A 12,838-nucleotide genomic window follows, 5' to 3' on the forward strand; every position below is an offset into this window, starting at 1 on the left:
AAACTTTTTTGTTAGTCTGAAGATGTAGAATATATATATTCAAAAATAGATATTTTTTTAGATAAAACAAAGAATTTCTCAGTGTTGAAAAAGTTTAGGATAGCCTTAGTATTGTTGTCCTTGTTTTTAATATAGAAGAATAAAATTATAAAGTGATGGTAGTTTAAGTTTTTATCGTAAAAACTATTTAAGTTTATCCTAAAGTATTGCCCACCTGTGCCTAAACTCTTAACTTCTTTCACTTGTCGAAAGTAGATGAATATAATGTGAAATGATGACGAAAGCAACATTGTATTTTTTCTATTTTCGATTTCTTTTTAATATTCCGACACAAAAACCTCTAAGCAATCAAGATGAAACTATTAAATTCCATTTTTACTCTTTTGTCTCACCATATAATGGTAAATTCAAAATGTTCCATTATTCTTTATAATATTGCTCAAAAAGGAGACGTTCGCAAATTTGGCTAGATAAGAAGACTAATATTATGCAAATAACAAATCTTTTTTCAAAAAAGTTACATTTACAGGAATCATTATTACGAACACGTTGTCTTCATACGGAAACAACGAATAAGATTAATTTTGAAATAAAAAAGGGATTATTAAAATCAGATCAATATACAAAAAAAGATAAAAGAAATGTAAAAAATCCATATACGAAAGAGGTAATCAAACATTTTACTGATATAATAATTAAACTATTAGTAACTATTTTACTTTACCATTAAGTTATTTTATAATAGGTAATTAACCCCTTGGGGACGGATGATTCAGAAAAGCATTCGTACAAAATCAGGATCAGGACGTAATTAAATAAAAAACGGTAACTTAAATGTGGTAGTTACTAATTTGACAGACTTACTTTGCTTTTACTTTAATTACTGTTAGTCTAATCATATATATAATCAATGTTAATTCAAAGTATAACTAAATAGTTTTATTCTGAACAAAGTAATGGTGAATTAAATAAATCAAACAATTATAACTCCGCCCACAAATAAACTGCTAAAGAATTACTTTGATTACCAGTTTTATCTTTTCACCCTGATTGATACGGTTTCGTGCTGTCACGTATTTGTGACAGTCGGCGCGAAAGGGTTAAAGGTTCGCATTTTTCTCAAAACTTTTTAAAAAATTGATTTTATTGGGAGGATCATCAAGAAACACATTTATCGTTCCGTCTAGGCAATTTTCAAGTAGGTTTTAATTGCAAAAGATGAAAAAAGTATTACATAGAAAATGAGACCAGATTTGTGTTTAAACAACCGACCGCTCAGATTTTATATTAAAAAAGTGCTTTTCTTAAGAAAAATTGTGTGAGTTTGTTTTTCAAATTTTGATATTCAGAGTGGGATTAAAATATAATTTTATTGAGTTAAAGCTGTTAAATATTAGTTTTATACCAAACTTTTAGGGGATGCCGATAAAAATTAATGTTTCCCCATTTTATTAAAAACCACCATAATACTATCCACAAGAGTTTAAAAGTCTTTGGGCACACTCACGGTCAAAATAGTGCATAATTTAAGTCTACTTTATCAATATTTAAACTTTCTTAGTATGCTTATCAGCAAAAAAATCAAAGTCAGTCTTTTAAAAGTTGCTTCAAATCAAACTCAATTTTAATATCAGACAGATATTGAGTGAAGTACTTTTCAGATTTATCGATTTTCAGTCAAAGTAAGTATTGAATGAATTACTTAGTTTTATAATAATATCTTAAATGCAATTCTTAATAAAAGGTATAAATTTTGCATCTTTAATTACACATTACTAATCGTGATTTCATATGTAATAATGACTGAAATTATTATTTTATAATAAATATTGACTTTCAATTATGACTTTTAATTTAATTTAATAATGAATTTTGATAGGTAGAATTTTTTTATGTGTCTCGAAATATAAATTTGCATGTTTAAATTCAGAATCCCAATCGTGATTTTATATGTTTTCTATTAATTTAAATAGACTTTTGATTTTCAGATTTTTTACGTGCCTCGAAATATAAATTTTATATGTTTAAATTCAGAATCCCTTTCGTAATTTTATATGTATTCCATTAATTTAATAATGACTTTCGATTAGTAGAAATTTTTTACGTGCCTCAAAATATAAAACAAAATCAAAGAATAATGCACTGAGCGGGGTGGAATTCTCCAAATTATGTCAGTAGAAGGTTAAAAAAACGATTAAATAGCAATAAGAATAAAAATTCCGAAATGAAGTGTAACATTTACCGTGATTGAACAAAATTATGGAAACACTTCGATATTAAATCTAAGCAATTCTTCTTTTAGCAGCAAATGTTTTGATTGTTGTTGGTCTGGCTTGTTTTTTTTTTCTCTTGGCGCAATTTAAACCCATTCGAAATTCGGATCGCCCAAAATGAGAACAAGTTAATGGACTTTTCAGAGATGCCAACTAGCTCATTTGTAAAAAAATATTTTCTAGTGGTAGCAAATGTTAAGTTATTTTTAGTTAAGTATTTTCATTTCAAGTAATTCTAGTGGTGACACTTTATCAGGGGTGAAAGCGAGACGGAGAAGAAAAAAGTCTGGTAGTAAAACCATTTCAGTTATTGCTAGTTTTCGGGAGAAGTATACCTATTCTTTTTTAATAACTATTCAACAATATCTATTTAATCTTGGAGAGGAAGCAGATTTATATAGATATATTAAAATCTTAAAGAAATCTTGGTAGTTACAGATATTTTATTTTTCCCGGAAAAATTGCTATAATAAAATGTCTTTCGTGTCAGTTTTTCATCTTTTCCGTCTTGCTATATACGGGCTTTCAGCCATGCACTTTATATGAGAACGTATACTAATTCTTATTCTACAATTTTTTAGAGCTTATACAAAGAGCTGACAATTTTATTTACTCCTTATTTCCAATACCAGTAAATTGGAAATATTTTTAAAAGAAAACTTGTTAATTTTAGTGGTGAACTTCGTAAAAGTAAAATCCGTCCAAATTTTAAAACTTCATGAATGAACTTGAAAATTATGCCATATATAATAATTCTCTAAAACAAACATTATAAAGCATTGTTATAATTCTCTAAAACATTTTTTGCTAAAATAAAGATTGCTCATATAGAGACTTAGCGACAGTACAGAGGTATTTCCATAATTTTCTACAACCCTTGTGAGTTTTCTCGATTTTGAGCAATTTGATTAAACTCTTAAAAACGCACACACAAGTAGCATACTTTTCTATTTTAAATGACAATTTAAGAAAATTATCCGTGGAATTTATTTACATGTGATGTAGTCAAGACCGTGCTCAAGGAGGGGAGAGAGAGAAACAATGGTCCTGGAGCCTGGGACTAGGGCCTGACCTAAACTCCTTACAGTAAAATAAATACACTACGTGTTAATTAGATTTTTTTAAATAAAATTTCAAAGAACATTTTTGTACCTAAAATATATAAAAACTACGATTTTCTATAAAGGATGTGCAGAAATTTTACAAAATACACTCTTTAAAAAAAAATCGACGTACCAAGAAAGAGTTGTCCGATTGAAATGAAAATTGGTGGATAGGAAGACAATGTACAGAATAGTAAATGATTAAAATTTCAGAACAATTGAATATTTTATTGCAGACTTACAGTAACAAGTTCAATAAGGTGTTGACCCGCCTCTAGCCTGGATACAAGCTGCCACACGGCGTGGCATATATCGATAAAGCTCCCGGATAGTCTCTTGCGGTATTTCCTGCCAAATTCGATCCAATTGTCGAACGAGGTCATCAACATTCCGGACCAGATGCAATCGCCTTCCCATCCTATCCCAGACAAGCTCGATGGGAGAGAGATCTGGTGATCTGGCAGGCCAAGGAAGAGTTTGACAAACTTGCAGACAGTTCATAGCAACACGTGCCGTATGTGGTCTGTCATTGTCCTGCTGAAAAACCATCCCAGGGCTCTGCAAAAGGAACTGTAGCAAAACAGGTCTTAGGATGATGTGTATAGAAAAGTGATAAAGAATATTTATGGAACAAAAATGAACAATCGATAATTAGTTCGAGCTGTTAAACTTAATGGAAAAAATACCATGCGGGCTGCTTAACAGACTCCAGATAGACGACTACAGAGTTTAAATTTTGCATGTTGAAAGGTTCCTATTTTCTTATAAAGTTACCATAGAGTTTTCTTTTTTGTTTTGCTTTGTTTTTTTAAATTCTAATTTGTTCGAAATTTATTGTAATTTTATTTATTTTTTTCCGAATTTTTTCCAAATACTTTTTGCTTTACGTTACATTTTTTGCTTTTATGTTCAAAATCTATAAAATTTAGAAACTTGAAGTTGCGGAGGTGTGTAGATAAATGTGCTAGGAGTTCATTGGAATAAAAAAGAATAGAATCCCTCATTAGTTCGAGAAACATTAACTTTTAAACTTGTAATAAGAAAAAAAAACATTCATCTACTGTAGGTCGATCGCTGAAATGCAAATGCACTGTTGAAATTCGATGTGCTGCTAGGACCATATTAAATTATAACTTTAAGGAAAGTTCGTTTTTTAAAACTTCTTATTTGCTCAAAGTTTATTGCAATTTTAAGTATATTTTTTCGATTTTTTTGCCTTACATAATAATTATTTATCCATTGTTGACAAAACATTTATCTCCCTAGCAATTTTAATTTTCTAAGCTCATGTTTGACTTGAAATGAAAAGTAACAAAAAGGGAATTAATAAAAAATTCAAGAGAGGTTAGATTTTACCTGATAAAAATCTTATCATTTATAAAAATATAAATACTTCAGAGAGATTAACACTTTGAATGCCATGGGGGTCACCGGTGACTGGCACTGAGCTTGTTCGTGGCGCCTCGGGGGTCACCGGGGACCGGCGAAGCCAAGATTATTAGACACATATTCTTCGAGTAAATTTTTAATTTTTTTATATTATTATCGTTACTAAAATGGTTTGAAGAAATTAATGCAATATAGAAGACACAAAAGTAGTTTTATTTATATACACAGAGATGCCAACTTGCTCCGAACAGCGAATAAATATTTTCAAATGGTAGTTTATTAATTGTGATTCTTGGTTCAATAAATTCAATTTATTATTCAATTTATTTATTATTTAATTCAATTTATTATTCAATTCAATTTATTATTCAATTTATTTATTATTTAATTCAATTTATTATTCAATTCAATTTATTATTCAATTTATTTATTATTTAATTCAATTTATTATTCAATTTATTTATTATTTAATTCAATTTATTATCAATTTATTCAATTTATCAATTAGCTTATATAATTCACTACTTTTCTCAAATATGTTATGCTAAACCTTTTAAAAAAACTGGCAAAATCTGTCCGATATTTGCAAATTAAGATTGTAGTCATTTACCGTTGTGGCCAGACGGGCAAGCCATGTAAAATTAGCGTGGCATTCAACATGTTAAAACTGGCTCAAAAGCAAACTGTTGTATGATATAAGGTTGTATTGTTAACATTTAAAATTGCTTCTCATTTATATCACGCAGGTTTGGTGTAAGTGTTAATATCAATATATCAAGTGGTATTTTTTAATGTAAAGGAGACCGATGCGCAATGCTAATCTTAACCACCTTGACTTCTTTCCTAACATCTAGCTGCTATGAGAGTGCTTTAATTTCTTTTTCAACCATTTTAGTTTAAAAATATCACTTTTACATAACATCTAATTAAAATAAAGATATGTATTATGAAAGTTTTGGCTATTTGGATCAGGAATGGGTTCCTATTGAGTTTTAACCCTGATGATGTGCTTTTACTTAACTTCCCTACTGAGACATATCAGTTAGAGCCCCTAACGGGGCTGATACTAATAAGATATCAATTTACATAGGCATAAGCTAACTTCCCTAGCTGTTTGTCGCAGCACTTATGCGATCTCCTGTTTTATCTTATGCTCGTACACTTTGACAAAAAACAAACTAAAAATTTCATTTAAAAAATATGTGTAATTTTAGGAACAAAAGTAATTTCAAAATGAAATTTCCGCTAACTCGGCAAGATCAAGTATTTATATAAATGCAACAAAAAATTTATTCCCCCAGTGCTTTTCATATTTTTTTATAATCTCTCACGAAAAACAAGTGTTCAGCTAGATCTTGGATAAAATATTTTTCTTATACATAATTTCTAAATATTTCGTGTCATCTTTTTTTGTGGTATCAATTTTTGCAAGGTTCAAAAATCTTGTTTATGTCGAGATAATGTAGCAGAAGTGCAAAGTGATACTTTAATATACTTTTGGAAAAAAGGCACTTCGTTGTTAGAAGGAAAACCACAAACAAAAATATGCTTGTCTACTGCTGACCTGAATTGTTTATAATCTCTATAGATTTCACTTTTCAAGGTTATCGAAGAAAATTACGTAACTGACTACGACACTCAACCCTTATCGATATGCAAACTTTTTTGTTAGTCTGAAGATGTAGATAAGCAAAATAAGTTTAAACATATTAAGTAATTCTATTCATTCGAATGATTTCCTATATCGAGATACTTAAGTGTTAGCGTTTGAATAAATTTAAAAATATTGGCAAGTGTTAAACAATTTGAATGTTTGCGTTTAGCACCATAATTTGATTATAAACTTTAAAATTAAATAATTATAAGGAAAAAAAACGATTTTAACTTCAAATAGGTTTCTTCCAGTTTCAAAAATAATAGCTTAATTGTTAATTGATTTAATATTTTGCTGAAACAGAAAAAAATTCAATTTAGTATGTGGATCTAAACTTTTTATGACATTAAGGTACGCGAATACGGACCACAATTTGAAAATTTTCCAGGGTCACCAACGATGTCTTAATATATTTGGGACCACCATTACAGATTATTTTTAAACAGAAATATGTGAAACTAAGAATTCTTTTTAAACTTGATTTATGTATGTATAATGTATTGAAATATAATACACCGCTTAACAATTGATAATGAGCAACTGATTTATGCAAAGTAGCTTTCTTTACAGCCGATCAATAGCAATAAAATCAAGTGCAGAGGATCGGGGCAGAGCAATACCCGTTATCCGTATCAAAGGCAGTGTACACAATATGTTCAGTCATTCGAAAATTTATGATGTTAGGTATTTGATCAAAAAAGCACCATAGATTGCTGGACTTATTTCAGTGTAGTGTTGCAATATTTAAGTGCAAAATGTTAGCATGACATCGTTTGAGTTCTGACGATCGTGGACGAGCAGTTAGATGACTGGAAGTAGGTCAAAATAACAGTATCGAAGGGGTAAAAAAATGTCATCTTGCGATTAAAAAACACCGCTGATAAAAGAGATACCATGCGAGAGCTTGCCGGTGGTCGTTGTAGAAGCACCACGACTCATGGGTAACTATATATCCCCAGTAGCTGAAAGGAATAAAAATTTCACTCCTAGCAGATAGCTGCAGACCGTACCGTACCGTACACATAATTCTCCCAGAACCATCCCACGGTCATAATGCATTCACGGAAGCCTGTTTTATGCATCCTGCTTTAACCACGCCATCGTCGAGAAAGATTACGTTGGTGTAGGAAACGTATTGGTTGGGGTAACCAGCAAAGGCTCATAGTGATGTCCTGATTCACTATGAAAAGTGATTCTGGCTACCAGTTAGTGTGGAGAAGGGAGAGAGGAACACAACAATAGGTTCATGAACGTGATCGGTGTGGCCCAAACGTACAGATATGGGCAGACATCAAGCTCAATGGCTGAATACTGCTTCACATCTTTGAGCGAGGTAATGTTACATCGCAGCGGTATTGCAGATATATTATTCTGGATCATGTTTGTCTTTTTAGGGGTGTGGTATGCCCAGATTTTCTGTTTACGGATGAATATGCGTGGTCGCACAGGTACACTGGGGTATCTTACACATAAGAAAGCAAAGATATTGACCGTACGCAAAAGCCTGTGAACTCCTTGGACCTAAATACTATAGAGTATGCCTAGGTTGCTCTTGGCAGATGTGTTACAGAAAGAACACGCCCTTTTCAAACAGTGCAAGAGCTGAAAATCGCCTTCAGAGCGGATATCCTACAAGGACTCTTCGGTAGTTTAGTGGACAATATAAATAACAGAGGTAACATGTGCATAAGTGTCCGAGGTAATCACACACCTTACAGGGAAATTCATTTCTGGTTCCTGCTGGCAAGGAGACCCGCCATTTTCCAATGAGCAATTTTTTTATTTTTTATTTTATTATTTTTCGATATGTCGATGTCTGAAATATTTTGCATAATAATAAATGCATATTGTCTCAACTAAATATGTGTAATTATTGATTCAATATTATTATTCATTAATCTATTATTCAAGGTCCATCATAAATATTACAAGCTTTACTTAATAAGTACCTGTTAAGATTCTAGTCCTGGTTCTCCAAGATAATAGTCATAAGAAAAGAAAACACCAGGAAACCATAACATAAATTCATCAATACTGTTTTTATAAAACAAAAATGAAGTTCATTAAGGGACATAAAAATTTTTAACTATATTTAAATATTTTGGATAATTTTATTAAGATCTAGTTGTTTTCTTTATTCTGATTCCAATAACAATGCATGAAATCGAGGAATCTTTACCTTCATGACCATCCCTGACCCACAATGGGCTATTGCGGGAGTCCTTTAACACGTTCACGCCGGGAAAAGAGAAAATACTGGTAGAGGAAATATTTCAATATTAGATAATATTCGGGAGGAGTTAATCTATTCTCAAGAATAACAATTCACTGCAACCTATATAACGTTTGGACCTGAGTACCAGACGCAGGCTGCGGCTTTAGCTCATTCATCTGAAGGAAAAGGCAATTCAATATAAAAATTGCATCCGTTAAAAACAATTGGTAGTTATGGATTTTTATTATTCCCGGATAAAAACTAAAAAATGAAATTTATTGTTACCAGTTTTTACTCCGGTTCACTGCCAAGATGGGACAATCTAGCGTGACCCACCGGTGGGTCACCTCGGAGTGAACGTGTTAATTTTTACTTTTGATGCAATCACTTAGGGCAAACAAGTTAAAATTAAATTAGCAGATTTTTAGAACATATTATTTTTTAGATATCTTTGTAACTAAACCTTGATTTATTTTTTCTTCGTTCCAGACGATTGAAAACTATATCTGTCAAAAATGGAAAGCGATTATGATTTCCAGGAGAAGCGGAAAGGATTTCTACCTTACAAAGTGGGATACCTGACTGACTGTATGGTAAAATTAGCCGAAGAAGAATTGGATGAAACAGAAGAAACTCGTAGTCAGGCCATTTCAGAACTCAGGAGTCTCATAGCCGGTAAAATGCTCCCCTTGAAAAAAAACTTATAGATTATGCTGGTAATATTATTATAAACTAATATCTTTTTTGAGATGTGTTCCGTCTATTTTTGAAACTATTGATAGGAAAAAATGACATGGAACATTTAAATAAAATTGGTTAAATAGTTCGGAGGAATTAAAAATTTTAAGAAATGCATTTTTTAAATTTTTTTAACTCAGAAACTATTTGGCTGATTTCGTAAGAGTTTCTATTTTTGTCATTTAAAAGGGGGTAAGTATTTCTAGAAATCTCATGCTTAAATATTTCTAGAGAAATAACAACTGCACAGTTTTTGAAATTCCTAATGCTTGATTCGGTTTATTTCATTTAATTAGGTACTTATAAAATATGTAAAAATTTCTATACCTTAAAATTCAAATTTGTTTCAAACATTGCAAAGCTAAACAAGTAAAAATAATACTTAATAATTAAAATTTAAAAAATTTAAACTTAATAATTTTCATAAAACCAGAAGTAGACAACCGAATTAAAATGGCAAACAAGTGTTTCTTTGGACTAATAAAGCAATTAAGATCAAGCCTAATCAGTCGAAAAACCGAAATTAAAATTTATAAGACTCTTATTCTACCTGTATTGCTCTATGCAAGCGAAACATGGACACTAAATGCAGACACTCAGCGTACTCTTGGTGTTTTTGAAAGGAAAATCCTTAGAAATATTTTTGGCCCAGTACAGGAAAGAGGCTGTTGGCGAATCAGATACAACTTTGAATTATATAGACTCTATGGACAGACACAGATAGTGCAGGTCATCCGAAGCAATAGATTAAGATGGCTTGGACATATCTGGAGAGGTCCAGAAGACAATGCAGAACGAATCGCCACCTTTAAAAATCTTTCTGCATCTCGGGCCAGAGGAAGACCTCCAACTAGATGGCTGGATGACACTACTAAACATCTCAAAGTAATAAAGATTAACAACTGGAAAAAAGTCGCCATGGATAGGAGGCGTTGGTGGCTACGCGTGGTTGAGGCATCCAAGGCCTGTAAGGGGCTGTCGTGCTGAAGAAGAAGAAGAATTAAAATTTAATTTTTGAATGGAATTAATGATATTTTTGACAGAACGAGATTTATGAAGATAATTTTTTATTTGCTAACAAAAATTCCAGACGCATAGAGAAATATGTAGATCGAGAATTTAATATGAAGAGGCCAAAATTATCAACTGTTCTCCTGACTTATCTATTAGGAAAATATTTTTCAAATTACAGTTACCCTTCATATTTTCAGATTTAAAAATCAAAATGAGCTGGAAAACAGGTATATTTATTTAGATATTCAGTGAAAGCAAGTTTTCGCTTCTGATGTAATAAATGCTCAACAATACCGTAATAATTTGCTGTTCAAATATGGAACAGATCTTACTCTATCGTTTATCCTAGAGAATGGCGATAATTTAAGGGGAAAATATTGTAATATTTTAAAGGTTAAAATTCTAAATCCGCCAAGAAAAGGAGATGATGCTCATTTAGTGAAAGTATGTTTTTGCTACTAATTACGTTATGGTTTGCTCTACAATTATGATACAGGCTCAGCTTTAGTGACTACTTTATAGTGTGAAGACATTTTATTAGAGTCGAAAATATAGAGATATTTTAAGGGTTAAAACTCCAAAATCAGCCACAAGAAAAAAGGTAAATTTTATTTTGAGAAAGCACGTTTTCGTTTCCGATTTGCTTTACAATATGGTACAGAACCAAATCTAGTTGTAGCCCTAGAGTAAGGAGATATTTTAAGGGGTGAAATTCCGAATCCACCAAAAAGAAAGGAAATGAAAAGACAATGTTAATTTATAGAAAGTAAAGTATGATATATCACTATTTGAAATTATTTGCCTAACTATAATTTCAGTCCCCTGATTCTTTAAAACAAAATTTCCGCGTCTGGAAAATCATCAGACTAGATCAAAATGTTCTCTTTTTTCGTGCCCTGTCCGAGAAACTGCGTCAAATTGGAATTTATAAACGAAAAGCAGGAAATATAAGAAAAAATATAGTATAGTATTTACAGTACATTTTGTTTATAGTACACTTCAGTAAATAAGTTTAAGGCGTCAAATATGCTTTAAAGCAGCAAAATATTAAAAAAGAAATAAATAAATAAAATATTTTTTTAAATAAAAAAATCACACAGAGACCTTACCCCTCAATTTACTAGTGATTATGTGTTAGATAAATGAATAAAACATTCTCCCCACTTTGAAAAGTTCATTTATAAATGACGTAACATTTTTCAAATATTTTTGACCCCTCCTCTCTTTTGTCTCAAAGTGTCATGACAGTTCACCATACCTCCTTGCTCCACTCTGTAAAATAGTATTTTCTAGTGGTAGCGAAATTTAAATTACTTTTAGTTTAGTATTTTTCATTTTAAGTAATTTTTTCACCACTAAATATAAAAAATTATAAATATCATATAAAATGCAACGTTTCCGCATTAATCTACTGGTTACTCAACTAAAAAGTAGGCGAAACTATCCATCTCTAACGAATTCTACAATATAATTTTCTACCACTTTATTAAAACTATTCCAGAAAGCGGAGCAGTTGCCATCCCTGTGTACGTCCATCGAGAAATATTTTTCTTAGTGGTAGTGATGGTTATATTTCAGCTTAAAAATCATAATTTCAGAGATGCCAACTTGCTCCGGACAGCAAATGTATATTTTAAAGTGGTAGTTTATCTATTGTGATTCTTGGTTTAATAAATTCAATTTAGTCGATTTTTATCCACCACTATTTCTAAATAATTTGTAGGCTTATATAATTCCCCACCATATAATAATTACGACATGGCATGCCTCTTAACCCGTTTTGTCCCGAATTTATATGTTGAAATGATACAAAAAGTGATTTTACGGAAAAAACGGTATAATATATTTTCGAAATTAATTGTTTTTTCTACTGTTAGGGCAATGAAAAAGTCTTTGATAGATCAAAAAGTACTTGCTCCTTATAATTCTAGATCTAATCAGAAATAACTAAATTATTGTGGTATCTGAGAATCTCTTAATTCGCCCAGATAAATGAAAATGCTGAAAGAAGTTTCCCACCACAATGAATGTTTTCGAAAAAAGGAACTGTTCTAAATATACGACGCTGGGCGTTAACCGGTTAATAAGCAAGCAAAAATAGTCAAATATTTGCAAAATTTACTCTGTAGTTATTTACCGTTTTTTTAATTATTTTGTCGTGTCCGGAGCAGTTGGTATCGCTGTAATTTTAAAAATTTAATTGTTTTACCTACCACGACTAATCAATAATTCAAACATATAAATATAAGATAAATTAGTTGAGCAAAAAAACAATTACCAGAAAGAACCACCTTAAAGACCACAATACGAGACGAACGGGAAAAAGGCCGCTAACGGCCTCAAGTGCCCAGATATATTTTGATGATGATGATGAAGGCAAAAAACAATAAGCGTTTGCAAAACAGCTATTTTAGAAGAACCATGCAATAATTATTATATGTCTACACCACCG

At 31.1% G+C, this 12,838-nt stretch overlaps 1 protein-coding gene across 3 annotated transcripts in view; it reads left to right on the forward strand.

Moving 5' to 3' along the window:
• LOC107454778 (clavesin-2) overlaps positions 1 to 12,838 on the forward strand; it is a 356,878-nt gene that overhangs the window by 320,921 nt on the left and 23,119 nt on the right. For 2 of the 3 annotated variants that reach the window (XM_016072068.3, XM_071185271.1), the window contains exons 1-2: positions 1,575 to 1,682; positions 9,124 to 9,309. The exons of the other annotated variant lie outside the window; for it this stretch is intronic. In XM_016072068.3, coding sequence (XP_015927554.1) covers positions 9,150 to 9,309 — 160 coding nt within the window. In that variant the 5' untranslated portion in view covers positions 1,575 to 1,682; positions 9,124 to 9,149. Of the gene's footprint in view, positions 1 to 1,574; positions 1,683 to 9,123; positions 9,310 to 12,838 lie in introns of those variants that run through there. 3 annotated transcript variants of the gene reach the window in all.

This window comes from Parasteatoda tepidariorum, chromosome 9 (assembly GCF_043381705.1).
Source record: "Parasteatoda tepidariorum isolate YZ-2023 chromosome 9, CAS_Ptep_4.0, whole genome shotgun sequence".
In the NCBI taxonomy this organism is placed as follows: Eukaryota; Metazoa; Arthropoda; class Arachnida; order Araneae; family Theridiidae; genus Parasteatoda; species Parasteatoda tepidariorum.